At 37.2% G+C, this 18,035-nt stretch overlaps 1 protein-coding gene across 2 annotated transcripts; it reads right to left on the reverse strand.

Annotated features, from left to right (window-relative positions):
* Window positions 1–260: 260 nt before the first annotated feature.
* On the reverse strand, window positions 261–2,456 carry LOC118051977 (toll/interleukin-1 receptor-like protein). 2 transcript variants are annotated; one of them, XM_073406492.1, is made up of 3 exons: window positions 2,163–2,456; window positions 1,736–2,080; window positions 261–1,246 (listed from the first exon to the last, which is right to left on the reverse strand). In XM_073406492.1, the coding sequence occupies exons 2-3, from the start codon at window positions 1,839–1,841 to the stop codon at window positions 681–683; spliced, it is 672 nt and encodes a 223-aa protein (XP_073262593.1). In that variant the 5' UTR covers window positions 1,842–2,080; window positions 2,163–2,456; the 3' UTR covers window positions 261–680. The 2 variants fall into 2 exon arrangements, with proteins under 2 accessions (XP_073262593.1, XP_073262592.1); XM_073406491.1 differs by having other exon boundaries at window positions 1,736–2,456.
* Window positions 2,457–18,035: the final 15,579 nt, after the last annotated feature.

The raw sequence follows: 18,035 nt of genomic DNA on the forward strand, positions 1-18,035 counted from the left end.
ATTTAAGGGGAGATCAAGAAGTTCGCAACTATCAATACACTGCTTGAATCTTGACATAGAAGCAGATACTTTTGAACCACCTTTACGATCCGAGGGTGACAAAGTTTCATTGAAGTCACCAGCAAGACACCATGGAGTGCTAACACTATCTTTGAAAGTAATCAAGTAGTCCCATAATTCTTTCTTCAGGGTACCATCGATCGGAGCATAAATAAAGGATACCAAGCAATCCAAATTATAACGAGTAAAAGTGCCTTCAACATGTAAAATACGCCTATTCATAGCAATTGAACATCTAGATACACAAAAAGAAGCTGGATTCCATATACATAAAATCCCCCCAGAAAGGCCTATAGAGGGGACTGCATACCAGTCCCTAGCATGCCGACCCCAGATAGAGCTAATAATACTGTCATGAATATTTTCTAATTTTGTTTCTAAAATACCCAGAACATCAATTGAAAATTTCCTACCCAAATTCCTCACACATCTTTTTTTAACTCTGCTCCCTAAACCACAAACATTCCAATTTCCTACCCAAACATTTATGTACTTGGGATCCAATTTATTCAACACATCCTTGATAATGTCTTGGATAAATTTTGATTCGTGCCTGCTCACAAACAAAAGCAAGTCTTTAATAGAGAGACAATTAACCATGCTAAAAACAAATTATTATTTCACATGGTAAAATCTAATGTATAATTACTCAATAAATATGTGCCAGGGAATCTTAGAGGGAAAAAGGCGTGCCCATTTTCCATATCACTGAGATTCCATCCGGAGAGATTTCCCGCCTCCTCAAGAGCTTTTCTCCACTCCTTCACCTTCTCTTTAAAACAGACTTCATGCTTATCAAATGCTTTTACAAAACTGCCGATCTGCTTTCTCATATCTGAAGGATCAATGTCATAGAATACAGGAAGAACAATCTGACCAGTTTTCCTGTTTTTGCACTCAAGAATCTCTACAAGTTCATTAAGACACCGTCTAGAAGAAGCATATCCTTTAGAGAAGACCACTATAGATATCTTTGATTCTTGAATTGCCTTGAGGAGATGTTTGGAGATTTCTTCACCCCTAGGAATTTCATTATGATCTCGAAAAGTGTAGATTCCTGCTTGGACTAAGGCAGTATATAGATGATCTGTAAAATTCTTGCGATTATCTTCTCCTCTAAAACTTAGAAATACATCATAGGCCCCATTTGGTCTAGAGCGAGAAGACTCTGGCTCTGTCATGGCAGCTGCAGAAATTATGACACAATAAATTAGCAATGGAGCAAGGAATGAATGTAAAGCGATCATCAGAGACAATACATGTAAATTCTGATGGGAATTTGTTAGAGAAGCTGAATTTTGATCTGTATATAATTTAAGTGACATGATAAAGAGGAATCCCCGTGAAAGTGGTTAATCTTCAAGTAACAAATAACATATTGACAGCAAATCATGAACTTGGAATGATAAAAGTGGTGGGATTTATTTTGATGTGTCCTAAAGAACTTCCTCTCTTAGAAAAATAATATATTATATTGTTTCCACCATGCTTCCTTACCTCCCTCTCCCCTAGTTATTTATTCTAACAGAAAGAAGTAAACTGATTTTGATTGCTAATTAATAAGCATAGCCTAATAGCAGAATGGAACTTTCACGATCCGATTTTAACATAACTGATCTACCAATGAAAATTTTTATTATTATGCTCTCAGCACGAGATATTTCTTCTACGTTACCTGTGGAGACAAAACTGACAGGCTTACTGAGGTCTGCTTTTCTTCTCTTTAGAGAGGATGAATCGTTTTCTTCATGTTTGGATTGCTTGCGTTTTACTTTCTGCATTCTAAAATAGAATGATATTGTGCTTGAAGATCTACAAGGAACTCAATAAACTGGTCAATGATGATATATCTATCTGAACGTAAAGCTTACAAATTATTGTTATCAGTAAATACATGAAATTAAAACGAAGCAAAGAAGTTAGTTATAACTCTACATAACCCAAGGGCTGGTTGGATTCCGCCAGCTATGAAAATGCAGCAACTGGAGATCAGAGAGGTTAGCTGATGAATATCTCTGTCCTGCAACAATCGATATTGCTGAAAAGAAGAGACCAAAAGGGACTGCTTGCATGCAATCAGTAGCAGCAATCGCAAACATTACCTCTATATTGTGTTTATGAGTTGGTCGGATTCCATCTACTTGGTGACTTTAAAGATCAGATTGCAGCAATCAGAAAGGTTAGCTGAAGAATGAAGTAATGAGGACTGAAGAAGGTTGGTAGAGACAATATTGTTTCAGAGAAAGAATATGCTTTCTTGCAATTTATTAGCAACGCAATAATTGTTAAAAATAAAAGGTAACATATACAGGAAAAGGAGCAAGGAGATTTCGTTAGCCAAAAATTTATCAAAATCAAGCAAATTTATAGCTCTTGCTTGAGCATCAAACAGTTTTTCCGAGAGCTAAAGCAGTCAAGAAGCAGGTGTATCATGAAGTGTATGGTCTTTTTTATCAGCCGTGTTGTTGGTGAGGTTTTGACCATTATCATGAAATCGGCTGCCTCAATCTCTCCTCCGTCTAATCTGATACTCTCAAAATCAAATGGTTTAAATTTCAACTATCCTTTTTTCAAAGCCTGGGTTATTTTTTTTCCAAACAAGACTTTGACCAGTACGTCAACTGAACTTTCTTTCTTTACTTTTGATTAAATGTTACACTGAATTTCTTTCTTGGGTTCAAAACGTTAGACTTCCCAGCAATATAAACTCAGATAAAACAAGCCAAGAATCAATTTTTAAGACATCCTTAATCTTTACAAAACTATTACTTTTTTTTTTATTGTAATCAAAGAAATATTATTAAGGAGATGACAAACTGGAAAAACAAGAAAACAATTATCTTGGTTACATGAAAATTAAAAATAACAAAGCAAAACAAAAACGAATATAAATGAGAGTGTTCTAAACAAAACAGTTCTCCATGAGGATCCATTCAAAAATTCTTTATGGACCTTTAAAAGGATCAAAACCTCCATGCATAAAGTTAGCTTTAAAGGTCTTCAGCCATAGATGAAGACGATGGAGAATTAACTCAAGGGTTGAATTCCAATATAGCAATTGATTCTCAAAGACCACTTTATTTCTAACTACTACTCAAATACCCCTAAAATATTCCATAACGTATTAATTGTTAGACTTGGAAATTTTCCTTTCACAATTTCATTCCATTAGGTTAACATTTGACCAATACTTTTCTACATGCACCATTAAATACCTAACGAATTATGACTGACCACTTGTGTTTCAACAATACAAAAAAAAAAAAAAAACAAATTGTTTTTTTAGGAGCAATTAAATTTATATTTTCTAAGAAATCCTATTCTACACAATACCCCACATAATACCCTGTTAGTGATTGCACTTCATTATTTCACATCATTTGGATCATTCCTCGAAACACTCATGTTAAACTTACAAGGCAATAGAACTATTACTAATTATACCTATGCTCATTATTCAGACTCTCCACCTTCTATTCCTTCTCCTTCTTCTTTCTTTTCTCTTCTCTACCATTCTAGATAAAAACAGCATATTTTTACTATAGCTTTCAACGACCAACCCATCTCTCCTAGGCGACATATTATATGCTTTCCTTTTATTTGAGGGTATATATATTACTCCATTCATCATTAATGAAATTTCTATCATATTACCATGGTCTATGGTCTATTTAATAGTAAATGACACTCATTCATAGACACCAAATCACACTAGACATCAATTAACATAGAATATCAAGAGAAAACAGATGAATTGCTATAGGGTAGAACACCTTAATTCATAGTGTTTTCTTTCTTTCTGAAGAGAAAACTGTCATGGTTTATCTCCACCTCAAAGGCTGCTTGTAAATACTAATCTCTTTGTAACCAAACTCCCTACATAAACTCAATAGTTTCAACCTTAAAATTTCCTTTGTTCCACAATACCAAAATTCCACCAAGACAACTATTAATTAGTTCGCAGCCTAATCACCAATCTCCCTATCCAATTGCTTTGTAATGTGTACTGTTAGAACCGCCAGATCTTAAGCACTTACAAATCCCAGAAACTGCCCAGCATTTTGCACCTCATCATTCTTTTATGGTACAGACAGACACGTCACTAAGATGAGTGTAACGAGCGTTTCCTTGTCTGATGCCAGAGTCAAGTGAGCTTGAACCATCCTCTTCCCCCTTCTGCCGTATCGTTTTCTAAACTGTCAGTTGATGAAAAGACTTTAACCTTCCTCCTCCTTCTCTGTGAAATCATAGGGTGAAATATATGCTGGGTATTTGGGTTTATGGCTGCTCTACTGGGTGTAGAAGAACCCAGAGATGTTGAGTGTTGTTCTTCTGATAGTTGAGGACTGTCAAGAGGCACTAATTCATGGGATGGGCTGTGTTGTGCCTCTCAACATTTGATTCTGATGGGACCCATCCTCCCGAAGTTTAGCAGTTTATCTCCACCTCCTAGATACTGTTTTTGTTTAGCAGTTTCCGTAGTTGAAACTTAATTCCGAACACCCCTGAAATCTCGTAGTGGTCATTTCTCTCCAATATTTCCGGAACAGAATTTCAACAGGAACATCAGAAACAGATGTTTTACAGATTTCCAAATCCCTGTTGTTATGAGAACAGCTAATCACATCCACAATCAACGCCAAATGTGCACAGCTTTTAGTTGCTATCTCGTCAGCATTTTCAACATCAAAGTGTCAGCAGTACTAGTCTCTGTTTCACTCTCATCTTCCTGCTTCATCAGATCAAAAGCTGGCATGTTGTCCTCAATAGCTTCAGATACTAGATAATGCAGAGGATCCAATTCCTGCAATTTGATCTTATAATCTTTCCCATTTAACCACAAAGTAGTGTTTTCTTTAATAAATCTGTGAAGCTGTTTTCCAATTAAAAGATTAATATGACCAAGATTGCTATACCCCAAATTGATTTTGTCAAAACTATAGCTTTACCATATGCTTGTTGGAATATTGCCAATTATGTTGACATTGTCAAAGAAGGAGGCTACAATGGTGGCTTGTTGGTGGCAGCCACCAACCTTGACTTTGGCAGCCACCATTGTTGAAGAAGAAGAGATGGAGTTTGGCAGCCACCATTGCTGACAAAGGAGCAAGAGGAGCTGCCATTAATGCCTATAAAAGAGGCATGATTTTAGAGAGCAAATGTGAGAATAATGAGACATGTAGAGAGAAGAAGAGAGAAAGAAAGAGAAGGGCTGCCACCAGCAGCCTTGCTGCCCTATGCAGCAATGAGATATGGGAGTTGAGTGAATGTGATCCTCCTCCATGTGTTGTATTCTTTCTCTATCTCTAAATAATATGGACTCTCTCCCGTGGATGTAGGTGATTTGTCGAACCACGTTAAATATTGTCTCAGTGTGCTTACCCCTCCTATGAGCAAAGATCAGTACATCACCGGTCCCAGATTTCGCCCAACAATTGGTATCAGAGCTTTTTGGTTTAAAGTGGTGTTTGATCTTTGCTCAAAACTGAAAGTTGTCAAAATTTCATTTTGACCATACCACTGTGTAGAGGAGAACAAGATGAAGCCACTAGTGAAAACGACGTCAAAATCGAACGTCGGACATGGCCGCACTCTCCGACAAGATGTCTGCCCACGCACGTAGACGCGCCTCACGCGGGCCACGCGTCTTGTTCACCTGGATGAGTAGCCCCGACCCATGAACAGTTTGAACAGTATGAATAGTAGCATGCAAAGGATGACATCAGCCTGATGTAACGATGACATCAGCATGCATGACTAGTCAACTAACACGTCATCATAGTGGGACCCACCTGTCATGTCATCAGCCGCAAACCGAGCCTAGTTAAGCCGAGCTAAATTGGAGCTGAGTCGAGGGATAGGATCCAGTGTAGCTGATCCTACATGCAGCCGGATCTAATATTGAATCTGAGCCGTTGATCAGGCCAGAATTGTTTTGATCAAATCTTAGCCGTTTGAAGTGCGATTTGGACGATTCAATACATGTTTCCAGCTAATGTGATCATTCCGGATGCAATGGTATGGTCGGATCGTTGAGATTTGAGACCAAAAATGGCAGTAGTGAATTATTAAAGAGAGATTGCCCGATCAAGAGGCATTTGAAGGTCATCATGGTGGTCGGTGGAGATGAAGAAGAAGAAGGTGCACATGTTTTACCCAATTACATGTGCCGAACTATTAAGTGAAGAATTTAATTGCCTTGATAGAGGGAAAAATTGGGACACTCTGGACGCCCGATTATGTGGAAAATTAGAGGTGTAGAGTGCAAATTAATGAAGACCAATCTTGGCGAATCTAAGCATGGTAGTCTCGCCAGATGTTGAGAAATCAGGTATAAAACCAGGATATTCCAGATCACTTGTAAAGGAAAGCCGCAACAAAGCTAGCAAATGGTTGTATATACGGAGAGACAGTACGATGGATAGATATGGCCTAAGAAGTTCTGTCTAGGAGATTGGGTTTTAAGCGGGACCAGTGTGACCCCTCCAATCTTTCCTAGGAACTTGCTTAGTGGAAGGATTATACATACAGTACAATTTTCATATATGTAACAGTTTGTAATGAAACCGATGAAGACTAGCAGGATAACGGCACAAGGGGAACATTTAGGTTCCGTATGATCAAGGATCTGATGGAGTGGTGATTTCTCCAAAGAAGGTAGATTCGGTGACTGTGATTTCTCGATGGGAGAATTGATGAAGACCCTGATAATGGAAGAGAAATACAGCAAGGGGATGAAGATTGGCACCCTATTTTGACTTTAATAGGTGTTCTGACGGGATGAGCTGTTGTCAAACATAAGCAAGGAATAGGGAGAAATCTGGAGAACATAAATTGCACGAGGGCACACAGAGATTGTGCAGGAGTACCCGTAGGATCCTAACGAGGTACTGTATTGAGACAACAGGTGCAAGGAGAAGAAGAGTTCTCAGATGAAGCTCAGAGCAGAGACTATGTACAACATAAAGTCTCTTGTGCTCTTGATGAAGACAACACGCGAGGACCTTTCCAATGCATGCAAGGATGGAACGATGAGTTGTTGCAGAGGCACCTAATTGAGGGGGTGCAAACGCCTATGATAAAAGGTGACCGCCTATGAAAGGCGAAGACACTAAAGAGAGTGGTGTAGGTGGAGCTGCCAAGCAGAAAGGCGTAGAAGCTCCAAACATAGAAATCGAGGTGGAGGATTGCGAGGAGTATACCGCAACTTTCTCTTTCTATGTAATCAATGACAGTGATCTCTTCCATAGTCCACATGGTGGTAGAGACTTTTGGAGCCACTTTAAAGCATCTCATATGAAGGAGGATGTGATTGCCTATGAAAGGTGAAGACACCTTAGAGAGAAGATGTGCGGGCCACGATAGGAGCCCTAGTTTAGACCGTCGCATAACGACAAGTGGAGACACCTTAGAGAAGGTGTGAGTGCCATGAAAGGAGCCCAGTTCAGAACGCTCCAGAAAGCGTGTGCTAAAGAAGCAAGATGACAATTGCCCACATAAATGGCAAAGGGGATAATTGTTGGAATATTGCCAATTATGTTGACATTGTCAAAGAAGGAGGCTACAATGGTGGCTTGTTGGTGGTAGCCACCAACCTTGACTTTGGCAGCCACCATTATTGAAGAAGAGATGGAGTTTGGCAGCCACCATTGCTGACAAAGGAGCAAGAGGAGCTGCCATTAATGCCTATAAAAGAGGCATGATTTTAAAGAGCAAATGTGAGAGTAGTGAGACATGTAGAGAGAAGAAGAGAGAAAGAAAGAGAAGGGCTGCCACCAGCAACCCTGCTGCCCTATGCAGCAATGAGAGATGGGAGTTGAGTGAATGTGATCCTCCTCCATATGTTGTATTCTTTCTCTATCTCTAAATAATATGGACTCTCTCCCATGGATGTAGGCGATTTGCCGAACCATATTAAATATTGTCTCAGTGTGCTTACCCCTTCCATAAGCAAAGATCAGTACATCACCGGTCCCGAATTCCACCCAACAATGCTGATATAATCTTGTTGATGCTCGTAACATTCCGACCATATGTATCAATGCAAGGCCTCAACTCATCAAAATAACCATGCCAAGGTGGTATATCCAATTCAAAAGCTTCCATCGTAGAGTCATAAGTATTGAACGAGATCAAAGCTTGTGATGCACCCATAGAACAAAAACCCGTTAATTGAACTCCATTAGAATGCGAGTCTTTCTTTATATCCTGATAATTAACACCTTCATTTATCACTCCTACCAAGCTATTCGTCATCCATGCAACCTCCTCCTCTGTTGGATCATGTGATATAAAGTGTGCAGCCATTGATTGAACAACAGAGACTTCATTAATAGTCTCATTTTGGATGACAGGCACTACGTTGATATCCTCTGTTTGATTAGTAGGGCATGCATTGTTTCGGACTAATACACTTTGAACATGTTTTTTTAATCGGAATCCGATGCGTTGAATCTTTATTCACATGTTGAAAACGATTCAAATTTGCACGTAGACGATAAGACCTAAAACATACTCCATTATCAGTCTTCTTGTTATTATGGCTTTTGTTTTTGTTATTTATTTTTATTTTTTTCAAGAAAAAACAAAAGTAAATTTTAGGTAATAATCCGAAAATGGGATATAACAGAAGGTTTTAGAGTTGTTTTATGGGTTTTATATTAATACATTTAACAAATCATGAAGAAAGATAATATTATTGGAGTCAAATGAGAGAATGTTAGATGTTAACCACATAAATTATATTGCTGGGAAGTCTAACTTTTTAATCAAAAGTAAAAACAGAAGGTTCAGTTCACGCCCAGTCAAAGTCTTCCTTGGGAAAAAAGCTCCCAGCCTTTGAAAAAAGAGATGGAAACAGCCGCTTGCATGATAATTACGTATTAATTTGCCGTGTGGAAAATCGTTCCATTTGACTCTGATGCTGTCAAAACCACCCCATCAACCCGGTTGACAAAATAGACCATACACCTGCTTTTACGCTACTTTATGTTTGTTTGATGAAAATTAGGTTTTTGTAAAATATGTTTTAAATTTTTTTCATGTTTGTTTATTATTAAAAAAAGTTGATCAATGAAAAATACTTTTTAGTTAATAAAAAATGTAGTTTAGTTTCTAAAAAAGTGTTTTTCTTTTTTTTTTGTGGAAAACACTTTCTGAAAGTTGTGAAAAATTTAAAAAATGTCATTATTTGCTAATTATATCAAATTTGATCCTCAAATTTTTAATTGCTATATATATTTTTTATTTTTAATATTTATTTTTAATCTCATCCCTTAAAATTTAATTTCTATATTAACTTTGGTCCTCATTTTTATAATAATTATTTGTTTTTCCCTTATTACTTTTTAATTGAAATATTTTATCTAACAAATTTGATCCTCATTCTTTTAATTGTTACTTATTTTATTTGAAATATTAATGAAATGATAATTATTATTATTTTAATTTCTTCATCTTTTAATTTTTTTTTATTTTGTTAAATTTGTTCTCTAATATTTTGATTATTATTTATTTTATTTGAGATAATTTATGAAATTATATATTTTTTTTCAATTTCATTCTCATTCAACTTTTTAATTTGTAAGATTTGTTTCTCATTATTTTAATAAACTTGAAAAAAATAAAATATTAATAAGTTATTTTTCAACTCATTTTCCATGACATAACTAAACACTGGAAAGTGTTTTCCAACTTATTATCCATTACACTACCAAACATCAGAAAATAATTCACTTTCCTGAAATTTACTTTTCCAAAATTTACTTTTCAAAATAAAACTATTTTCCAACAAAAAAATAAAAAATTAATTCTCAAGAAAACTTTTAAATGCTCCAGCAAGAGCTATAAAGAAATTTCCTTGCTCCTTTTTCTTTACACGTTACCTTTTTATCTCTGGTAATTATTGCATTACTAATAATTTGCAAGAAGTCATATTCTGTTTCTGAAACAATATTGGCTCTACTAATCTTCAGGCGTCATTCTTTACAGTTTGATCTGAATCAGCTTTAAATTTTAATAATTTTTCAATTAAACTCTTGATTCTATTAATTATAATTTTATTTAAATTTTAAAACTTATCAATTCTGTAATTAAACCCTTAATTTGATTAATTAAACTAATCTAAAGTTTAATTAAGTTCTCAAACTTCCAATTATATTGAATTAACCTAGATTTTAATTTATTCTTCATTCATTTCATTTTTATTTTTATTTCATCATCATTTTTTCATTTTTCTTTTTCATTTTTTCATCATTTTATTGTTATTTTTCATTTTTTTTCATTATTTTTATAGAAAATATAGTAAAAATAAAAATAAAAGAGTAAAAAATTGAGTTATGACATACATCATTTTTTTTTGTTTGAATATCAATCTTTCTTCTCTTCTTCTCTCTCTATTAGCCTTCGAACTCGTAACCTGCTTGGGTGCGGTAGAACACATACCATCAAGACACAAGTGAGGCCAATCATACATCATTATTGATAACACGAATTGTCTTTAACAAAGACATTATTGTTGGAACAATTATACGTTTCTTATTTAGAAATCATGTTAAGTAAAAACTAATATTATAATACATAGAAAGATATATGTTGAATCAATGTTGTATAATTATCATGATTTATATTAGTTATCTTACTTAATTATAATATGGTGTGATTGATGTTAGGTTTCAGCATTGTTCTATGGGTTTTATATTAATATATTTAATAAACCATGAATAAAGATAATAATATCTTTGTAATCATTATGGAAACATACCATCAAAAAATTTGTAAATATATTACCGGAAGATAATATTATAATGTTTTTAAATTATTTTGATGCGTTGTTATTAAAAATAATTTTTTAAAAAATATATTATTTTTATATATTTTTAACTAAAAAATACTTTAAAAAATTAACAATAAGTTACAAAACGAGCGTTATAAAAGTAAAAACAGAAGGTTCAGTGGACGCCCGGTAAAAGTCTTCCTTGGAAAAAAATCTCCCTGGCTTTGAAAAAAGGTTCGTGGTAATTTATATCATTTGATTTTGTGAGTATCGGGTCAGACCCGATCACCGCTGAGAGATGGAGACAGCCGAATGCATGATAATTTCCGTGTGGAAATCGTGCCATTTGACTCTGATGTTGATAAAATACAAGAGAACTTTTAGATGCTCAAGCAAGAGCTATACAGAAATTTCCTTGCTCCTTTTCCTTTACACGTTACCTTTTTATCTTTGGTAATTATTGCATTACTAATAATTTGCAAGAAGTCATATTCTGTCTCTGAAACAATATTGGCTCTACTAATCTTCAGGCGTCAGTTCTTTACTCTTGATCAGCTAACCTTTCCGATTGCTGCAATTTGATCTTTAAAGTCACCAAGTTGGTGGGATCCGACCAACTCATGAACACCATATAGAGGTAAACAGTGAGATTTTTGCTACAGATTGCATGCATGTAGTTTTCTTTGTTTTCTTCTTCTCAGCAGTAATTTTAAAGCTTTACGTTCATACGTATCATTGACAACTTTCATCTATTTTAGAATGCAGAAGGAAAAACGTAAACAATCCAAAGATGAAGAAAACGATTCATCCTCGCGAAAGAGAAGAAAAGCAGACCTCAGTAAGCCTGTCAGTTTTGTCTCCACAGGTAACGTGGAAATATGTCGTGCTGAGAGTATAATAATAAAAATTATTCATTGGCCATCTAACAGTATTATCGTGTAGCATGTAGTCGTTTTTCTTTCCTAGATGTACAAAATTATTCATTGATCATCATTTACATCTAGCATGTATAGTCGTTTTTGTTTTCATGTTTACAGCAGTATTAACACTAAGAAGATTGCCAAAGAAAATAATTGTTAGATGGGATTTTATGTTGTCATGTTTATGCTAGTAAATCTTCCTCGCCTCTTTCTTGTTTTAATTTCATTTCTTCACAACTAACTTTGATTTCATAAAAAAAAAAAAACACTTGCATGTTTACATCATTCAGTTAAGTTCCTTCCATCTCTTTTTTAGTTTAAGACTAGTATATTTGCCCGGGCTCCACTGCAAGTTGGAGTATTTTCTAGGTAACTTGGATAAGATGTGGGTGTCAGGCCCAAATACTTAAGGTCTGGCAGCCACGCTAGACTCAAGGACCTTGGGTCTTGCATGGCTGCGAGACCCAAGACGCTTGGGTCTGACATAACTTACCAGATTCAAGATACTTAGGTTTGGCATGGGTGGCAGATTGAAGTCGCTTTCGGCTTACTGGACCGAAGTTGCTTTGGTCTAACACGGTAACTAAACCTAACCAAAGAGAGATAATCGAAGAAAACAAAAGAATGAAGAGGTAATTGGGTATGGCGTAGGGGTCTAGCACTTGGGTCTGGGCAAACCCAATGTTGCAAACCCAAGATACTTGGGTCTAGAAACCACGTCAGACCCAAGTCAATATTAAATAGTTAAAATACATTTTTAACCTTGAAAAAAAATAAAAAATAAGCTTTGCATATGTGGGTATTTTTATTCTTTCAAATTGTTTTTGGTGTAATTTTCTATAATCATGAGGGGCGTTCATGTTTATATGGGCCTAGCAACAATGTCAAACCCACGTTACATGTCAAACCCAAGATAATTGGGCCTGACATGTTTGCTAGACCTAAGTCGCTTAGATCTGATTTGTTTTCTAGACCCAACTATCTTGGGTTTAGTGTAGTTATCAAACTCAGGATATTTGGGTCTGGGTTTGTTTTATTGAAAAGAAAGAAAATATTATTTTAATAAAAAAAATAACATGAACACCTGATAATCTAATAATCCAAGGTTTGACGACTATGATAAAAGATTGTCACCCCAATAAAGATAAGAATAAGTTCTCTAATAGGATTAGAAAAAACTTAGCTATTTTTCAAATTGAAAATTTTTTAAAACATAAAGTAGGTGTTTTAAAATTTAAAACTATAGTGACCAACGAGAGATAATTGAAGAAAATGAAAGGATGAAGAGGTAATTAGGTTTGGTATCGGGGGTGCCAGACCTTAGTCACTTGGGTCTGCCAGAGTGAAAGACCTTAGGTCTAGTAATGGTGTCAAACCCAAGTGGCTTGGGTCCATAGTTTTGAAACCCGGCAGGTCGCCCTGGGACCTAGCTGACCTGGAGCTCGATCCGAGCTAGGTTGAAGAAAAAAAAAAAGGGAAGGAAAAATTCGGCATAACCAGACGGGTTAACCTGGTGACTCAGTTAACCTGGCAAGACTCGGTTAACCTGTTGACTTTGTTTTTTTTTTTTAAAAAAAAAAAAGAAAATTGACTCGGCCGACCTGGTCAAAACCTGGAACCTGGACTTTGGACCGGGCCGGGTCTTAAAACCATGCCTAGGTCTGGTAATCACCCTAGACCTAAATAGTTTGGGTGTGGTGTGGTTGTCAGACCTACTATTCAATAATTATAATCAAAGGTGTCTGACCCAAGCTAGCTTAGGTCTGACAAATGTTACTGGCCTACTTTTACTTGGGCTTTGTAACATGTCAAACTCACGGTATTTAGGTCTGATAATCATGTCTAATTTTTTTTTTTTTTTTTTGCAATGGACAACATAATTTTTCATAATGAGAGAGGGTAGAGAGGGAGGGAGGAAAAAACCCCTATTTGGAGCTTCTTCATGAACCTTCTCGGCACATGCGCCTTACCATTATGCCTGAGGTGGCAAGGTGCATCAAAAGATACCTTGTAAAGAGACTTTTGATTTTGTTCTGGGGTAACATACGCCACCGAATGGCGTGGATGGCGACCACCCGCTAACATTGTTATAACCTCTCCCTATTTCTTAACAGATCCATACTATTATAATAAAATAGTATTATGAAAATAGAATTATAAGAACGAATCCTAGATGCAACCTTGGGAAAGAAAAGACAAAACATATTCCCAATCTGAAATGATAGTTTCAAATATGTTCTTCCTAGTATGCCAAATAAGCCAGACTATTCCATAGAAAAATCCTTGCCACACCTTACGCTGAAACTTTCCATCAATCAATCCTTGCCACACCTTACGCTGAAACTTTCCATCAAACAATCATCCAAGGCATGAGGTATGCATCATGAAAGATCCCACCAGCTAACTATTATATTCCAGAAATTCCAAAATTAACAATCTTTCACTTGGAGACAAAAGGCATCCCACCTGTCATCATTTCTTCCACTTTTAGCTAGCTGGACAAGAAGTGGGTGGGGTGTGCCTTTTGTTCTCCATTAATTAACAATCTCCCGCTTAGAGACAAAAGGCATCTCACTTGTCTTCTGTCCTTGAAGATCACTGAAGCTTTGCACAACTTCAGTTTCTCTATCGTTACTACTTTTGTAAGCATATCAGCAGGATTTTCGCTTCCTCGAATCTTCTCAACTGTCAACTGACCATTAGAGCGAATGAAATGATATCTCAACTGTATGTGTTTTGTTCTAGAATCATGTGTACATAAGAAAAAACAACCAAATACTTTGTAGTGTGAAAGTTTTACATCCTTTCCTGTCCAAACCTCTTCTGGAATTCTAAAATTTATAGGAACAGAAGGTCATTGATTGATCAAGTAGACTGCAATATTAACAAGTACTCCGGACCAAAATGATGGAGGTAGCCCAGCATGTAACCTCATGCTTCTTGCATTCCACTTGTTGTAACCCATTTTCAGATCCCCACAAAAATAAAAATAAAATAAATAACCAAAAGGGGTTAGAAAAATAACAGGAGGCAGAAGCGTTCAGAAAATGGTCAGAAAATTGATCAATGAGTATAAAAATACAAAGAATGAATTTTTGACAATATATTCTTGAATGATAAGAGCCCTGGTGAATAAGAAAATTTGATTTTTGAGGAAAAAAGTCCAAATTTGAAGGTTTATGGACTTAATTGGATTTTTAATTGGATTTATAGGGGATTTGATTGCAAGAAAAATTGATTTTTAAGTCAGTTTGGGCTTTAATTAGAAGAAATTTAAGTTCTGGGGCCAAAATATATTTTTTAGGAATTTATTAAGTCAAATCAGGGGCTTAATTGCATAAATATTGAAGTTTAAAGGCCAATTAGGGACTTAATTAAGAAAATCCGAAACCAGGGATTAATTTGGAAAAGGCGCGTAAATAGGGGTGCTGTATTGTATTGATCCGGGGTCAAATTGAACAAATTGAAAAATGGAGGATTAATTTGAAAAATGGCTCAGGGAAATCAGGCGACACGTCGCCTGTTACTGTTCACTTTCTTCCTCGAAAAGCTGCCCGAGTGGCTGCGTTCCAGGCGCGTTTTCCGACTCGTCTGGCCTCCAAATCCGACAAACCGTGCACCAACATGTCCACCTGAAACCCCTTTATCCCGGGAAAGGGTCCGTTCGGGTCAAAAAATTTAGAAACGGGTCCCTTTTATTGGCTCGAAGTGGCCACCTCGGGCAGTCTGCAGCCTTGGATTGCTAAATTCGGCAGTTCAAGGTACACACTTTGAACCAGTGGCTTGGATTTCTCGGGTCGAATCAAGGGCTGAAAATTTTCCTCAATGTAGACAATGTTTCCTGTTGGTGGGAGAAACCACTGGTGGTGGCTTTGAAACACTCAGAGGGGATAAAACACACTGTTTTATTACACAAATCCGAAGCTTACACTTAACACAAAAAGCTTAACAATTACACGCCCTCTCTCTCTCTATTCTCTTTCAAGTGTTCCTCTCAATTCTCTCCACACATATAACATAAGCTGGGCACTCTATTTATACACGAAATCAAAACAAGAAAATTCAACCTTCAAGTGTGAAGGCGGCTGGCGGCTGTGGCAGCTGTGGGGGCGGCTGGCGGCTGCGGCTGGTCGGTTGGTGGCTGGTCGGTGGCAGCTGGTGGTTGCCTTCCTTGACCATCTAGAGGTTGAGTTTAATTCAACAAATCTCCCCTTTAAACTCAATCGAGAGATATCATGCCAAGCATGAACACTTCTCTCTTCAATGCCTTCTCTCTGCTTGTAGACCCTTTTGACACCTATTGCTTTCTTCTTTTCTGGTGGGTCCTTATCTGCATGGAAACAAAACAGAGTTGTATCTTCCATGACCTGAGTGGTATCATACAACTCTTCAAGATTCCGCATCTTTCTTGGTCCTTCTGACGAGGATGCTGATGGTGGTGTTGATGATGATGCTCCTGGTGTGTTCCTCCTGTTGAATACAGGGAAACTGTGTGCCGGACTTTGTGGTTCAGCTGCTGGTATAAACACCGGACTTTGTGGTTCAGCTGCTGGCACAATCGGTTCTTCTATAAGTACTGTTGGTACTTCTTCACCTTCAAGGATCAAATCAGTGTTGATCCATCTGACTGCTTCTTGATCATCATTCCATGCCCAAGATTTATCTTCTTCAAAGATAACATCTCTACTTGTAATCACCTTCTTCGTGTTGGGATTATACAGTCTGTATCCCATCCTTCTTTCACCATATCCGACAAAGATGCATTTCTCGCTCTTATCATCGAGCTTTCTCCTTCTTGCATCTGGGATCTTTGCATATGCCACACAACCAAAGACTCGTAGATGAGTAACACTTGGTTTGTGACCACTCCATGCTTCTTCTGGAGTAACTCCTTGCAAACTTCTGGTTGGGCAGCGATTCAGTAGATACACTGCACATGATACAGCTTCAGCCCAGTATTGCTTGGGCAGCTTCTTTGCTTTGAGCAGACTTCTAGCCATGTCAAGAATCGTGCGATTCTTCCTTTCTGCTACACCGTTCAGCTGTGGTGTATAAGCTGGCGTCGTCTGATGTCTGATGCCTTGTTGTGTACAATAGGCTTCAAAGTCATTGGCTGTATATTCTCCTCCTTGATCAGATCTTACTGTTCTGATCGTGTAACCAGTTTGCTTCTCCACAATTGCTTTAAAATCTTTAAAACAATTGAATACTTCTGACTTCCTCTTCAGAAAGTATATCCACGTTTTTCTACTAAAATCATCAGTAAAAGTGAGGAAGTACCTATTTTGTCCAGTCGACATAGGCGTTATTGGGCCACACACATCTGTGTGTACTAACTCCAGTGGCCTCTTTGCTCTCCAGTTGACTTCTTTAGCAAAACTGGATCTGTGATGTTTGCTGAGGACACAACTCTCACAGACTTCTTCTGGATGATCAATGTGAGGCAAACCTTTGACCATCTTCTTGCTTGCTAGCATCTTCAAACTCGTGAAATTCAGATGTCCAAGCCTCAGGTGCCAAAGCCATTCTTCACTGTTGGTGATGGCGCTCAAACACCTTGCTGCATCATACTGGATGTTCAAAGGAAACATCCTGTTCTTGGACATTTTCACGTAGGCCATTAATCTCCAATTGTTGTCTCTAATTGCCAGATGACAATTCTCCGAGTAAAAAGTATAGCCTCTCTCCAAGAGTTGACCTAAGCTGATTAGGTTCTGTTTTATGGCTGGGACATAATAGACATCGGCGATGTAGCTGGAATCGCCATTCTTCATCTTGACTGGGATGTTGCCTTTACCTTTGAATGGAACCTTTGTGGTATCTCCAAAAGTAACTAGACCTTGCTTGGTCTCATCTAGATTACTAAATAACTCTCGGTAGCCGCACATGTGATTGCTGGCTCCAGTATCTAGATACCATATCTCCTCTTGTTTCTCGCCATGTCCTTGTTGGACAAGAAATGCAGATGCTTCTCCATCATGCTTCTCTACATAGTTGGCTTGCTCACGTATCTCCAACGGAGCTTTTCTTCTGCATTCAGTGCTATAGTGCCCAAATTGATTGCAACTATAACATTTGATATTCCTCTTGTCACGGTTATTGTAACCGCCTCCTCTTTCTCTAGGAGTGAATGCTTGTTGGCCTCGACCTCCTCTGGTGGTATTTCTACCACCTCTTCCTCTGAAGCTTGTATTCCAAGAACCTCTTCCTTGGAATCTCTGGAATCCTCCTCTGGATTGTTGACTTCCTCCTTGAGTGGTGTAGCCACCTGTGGAAGTCTC

Source organism: Populus alba, chromosome 19 (assembly GCF_005239225.2).
Source record: "Populus alba chromosome 19, ASM523922v2, whole genome shotgun sequence".
NCBI lineage: Eukaryota > Viridiplantae > Streptophyta > Magnoliopsida > Malpighiales > Salicaceae > Populus > Populus alba.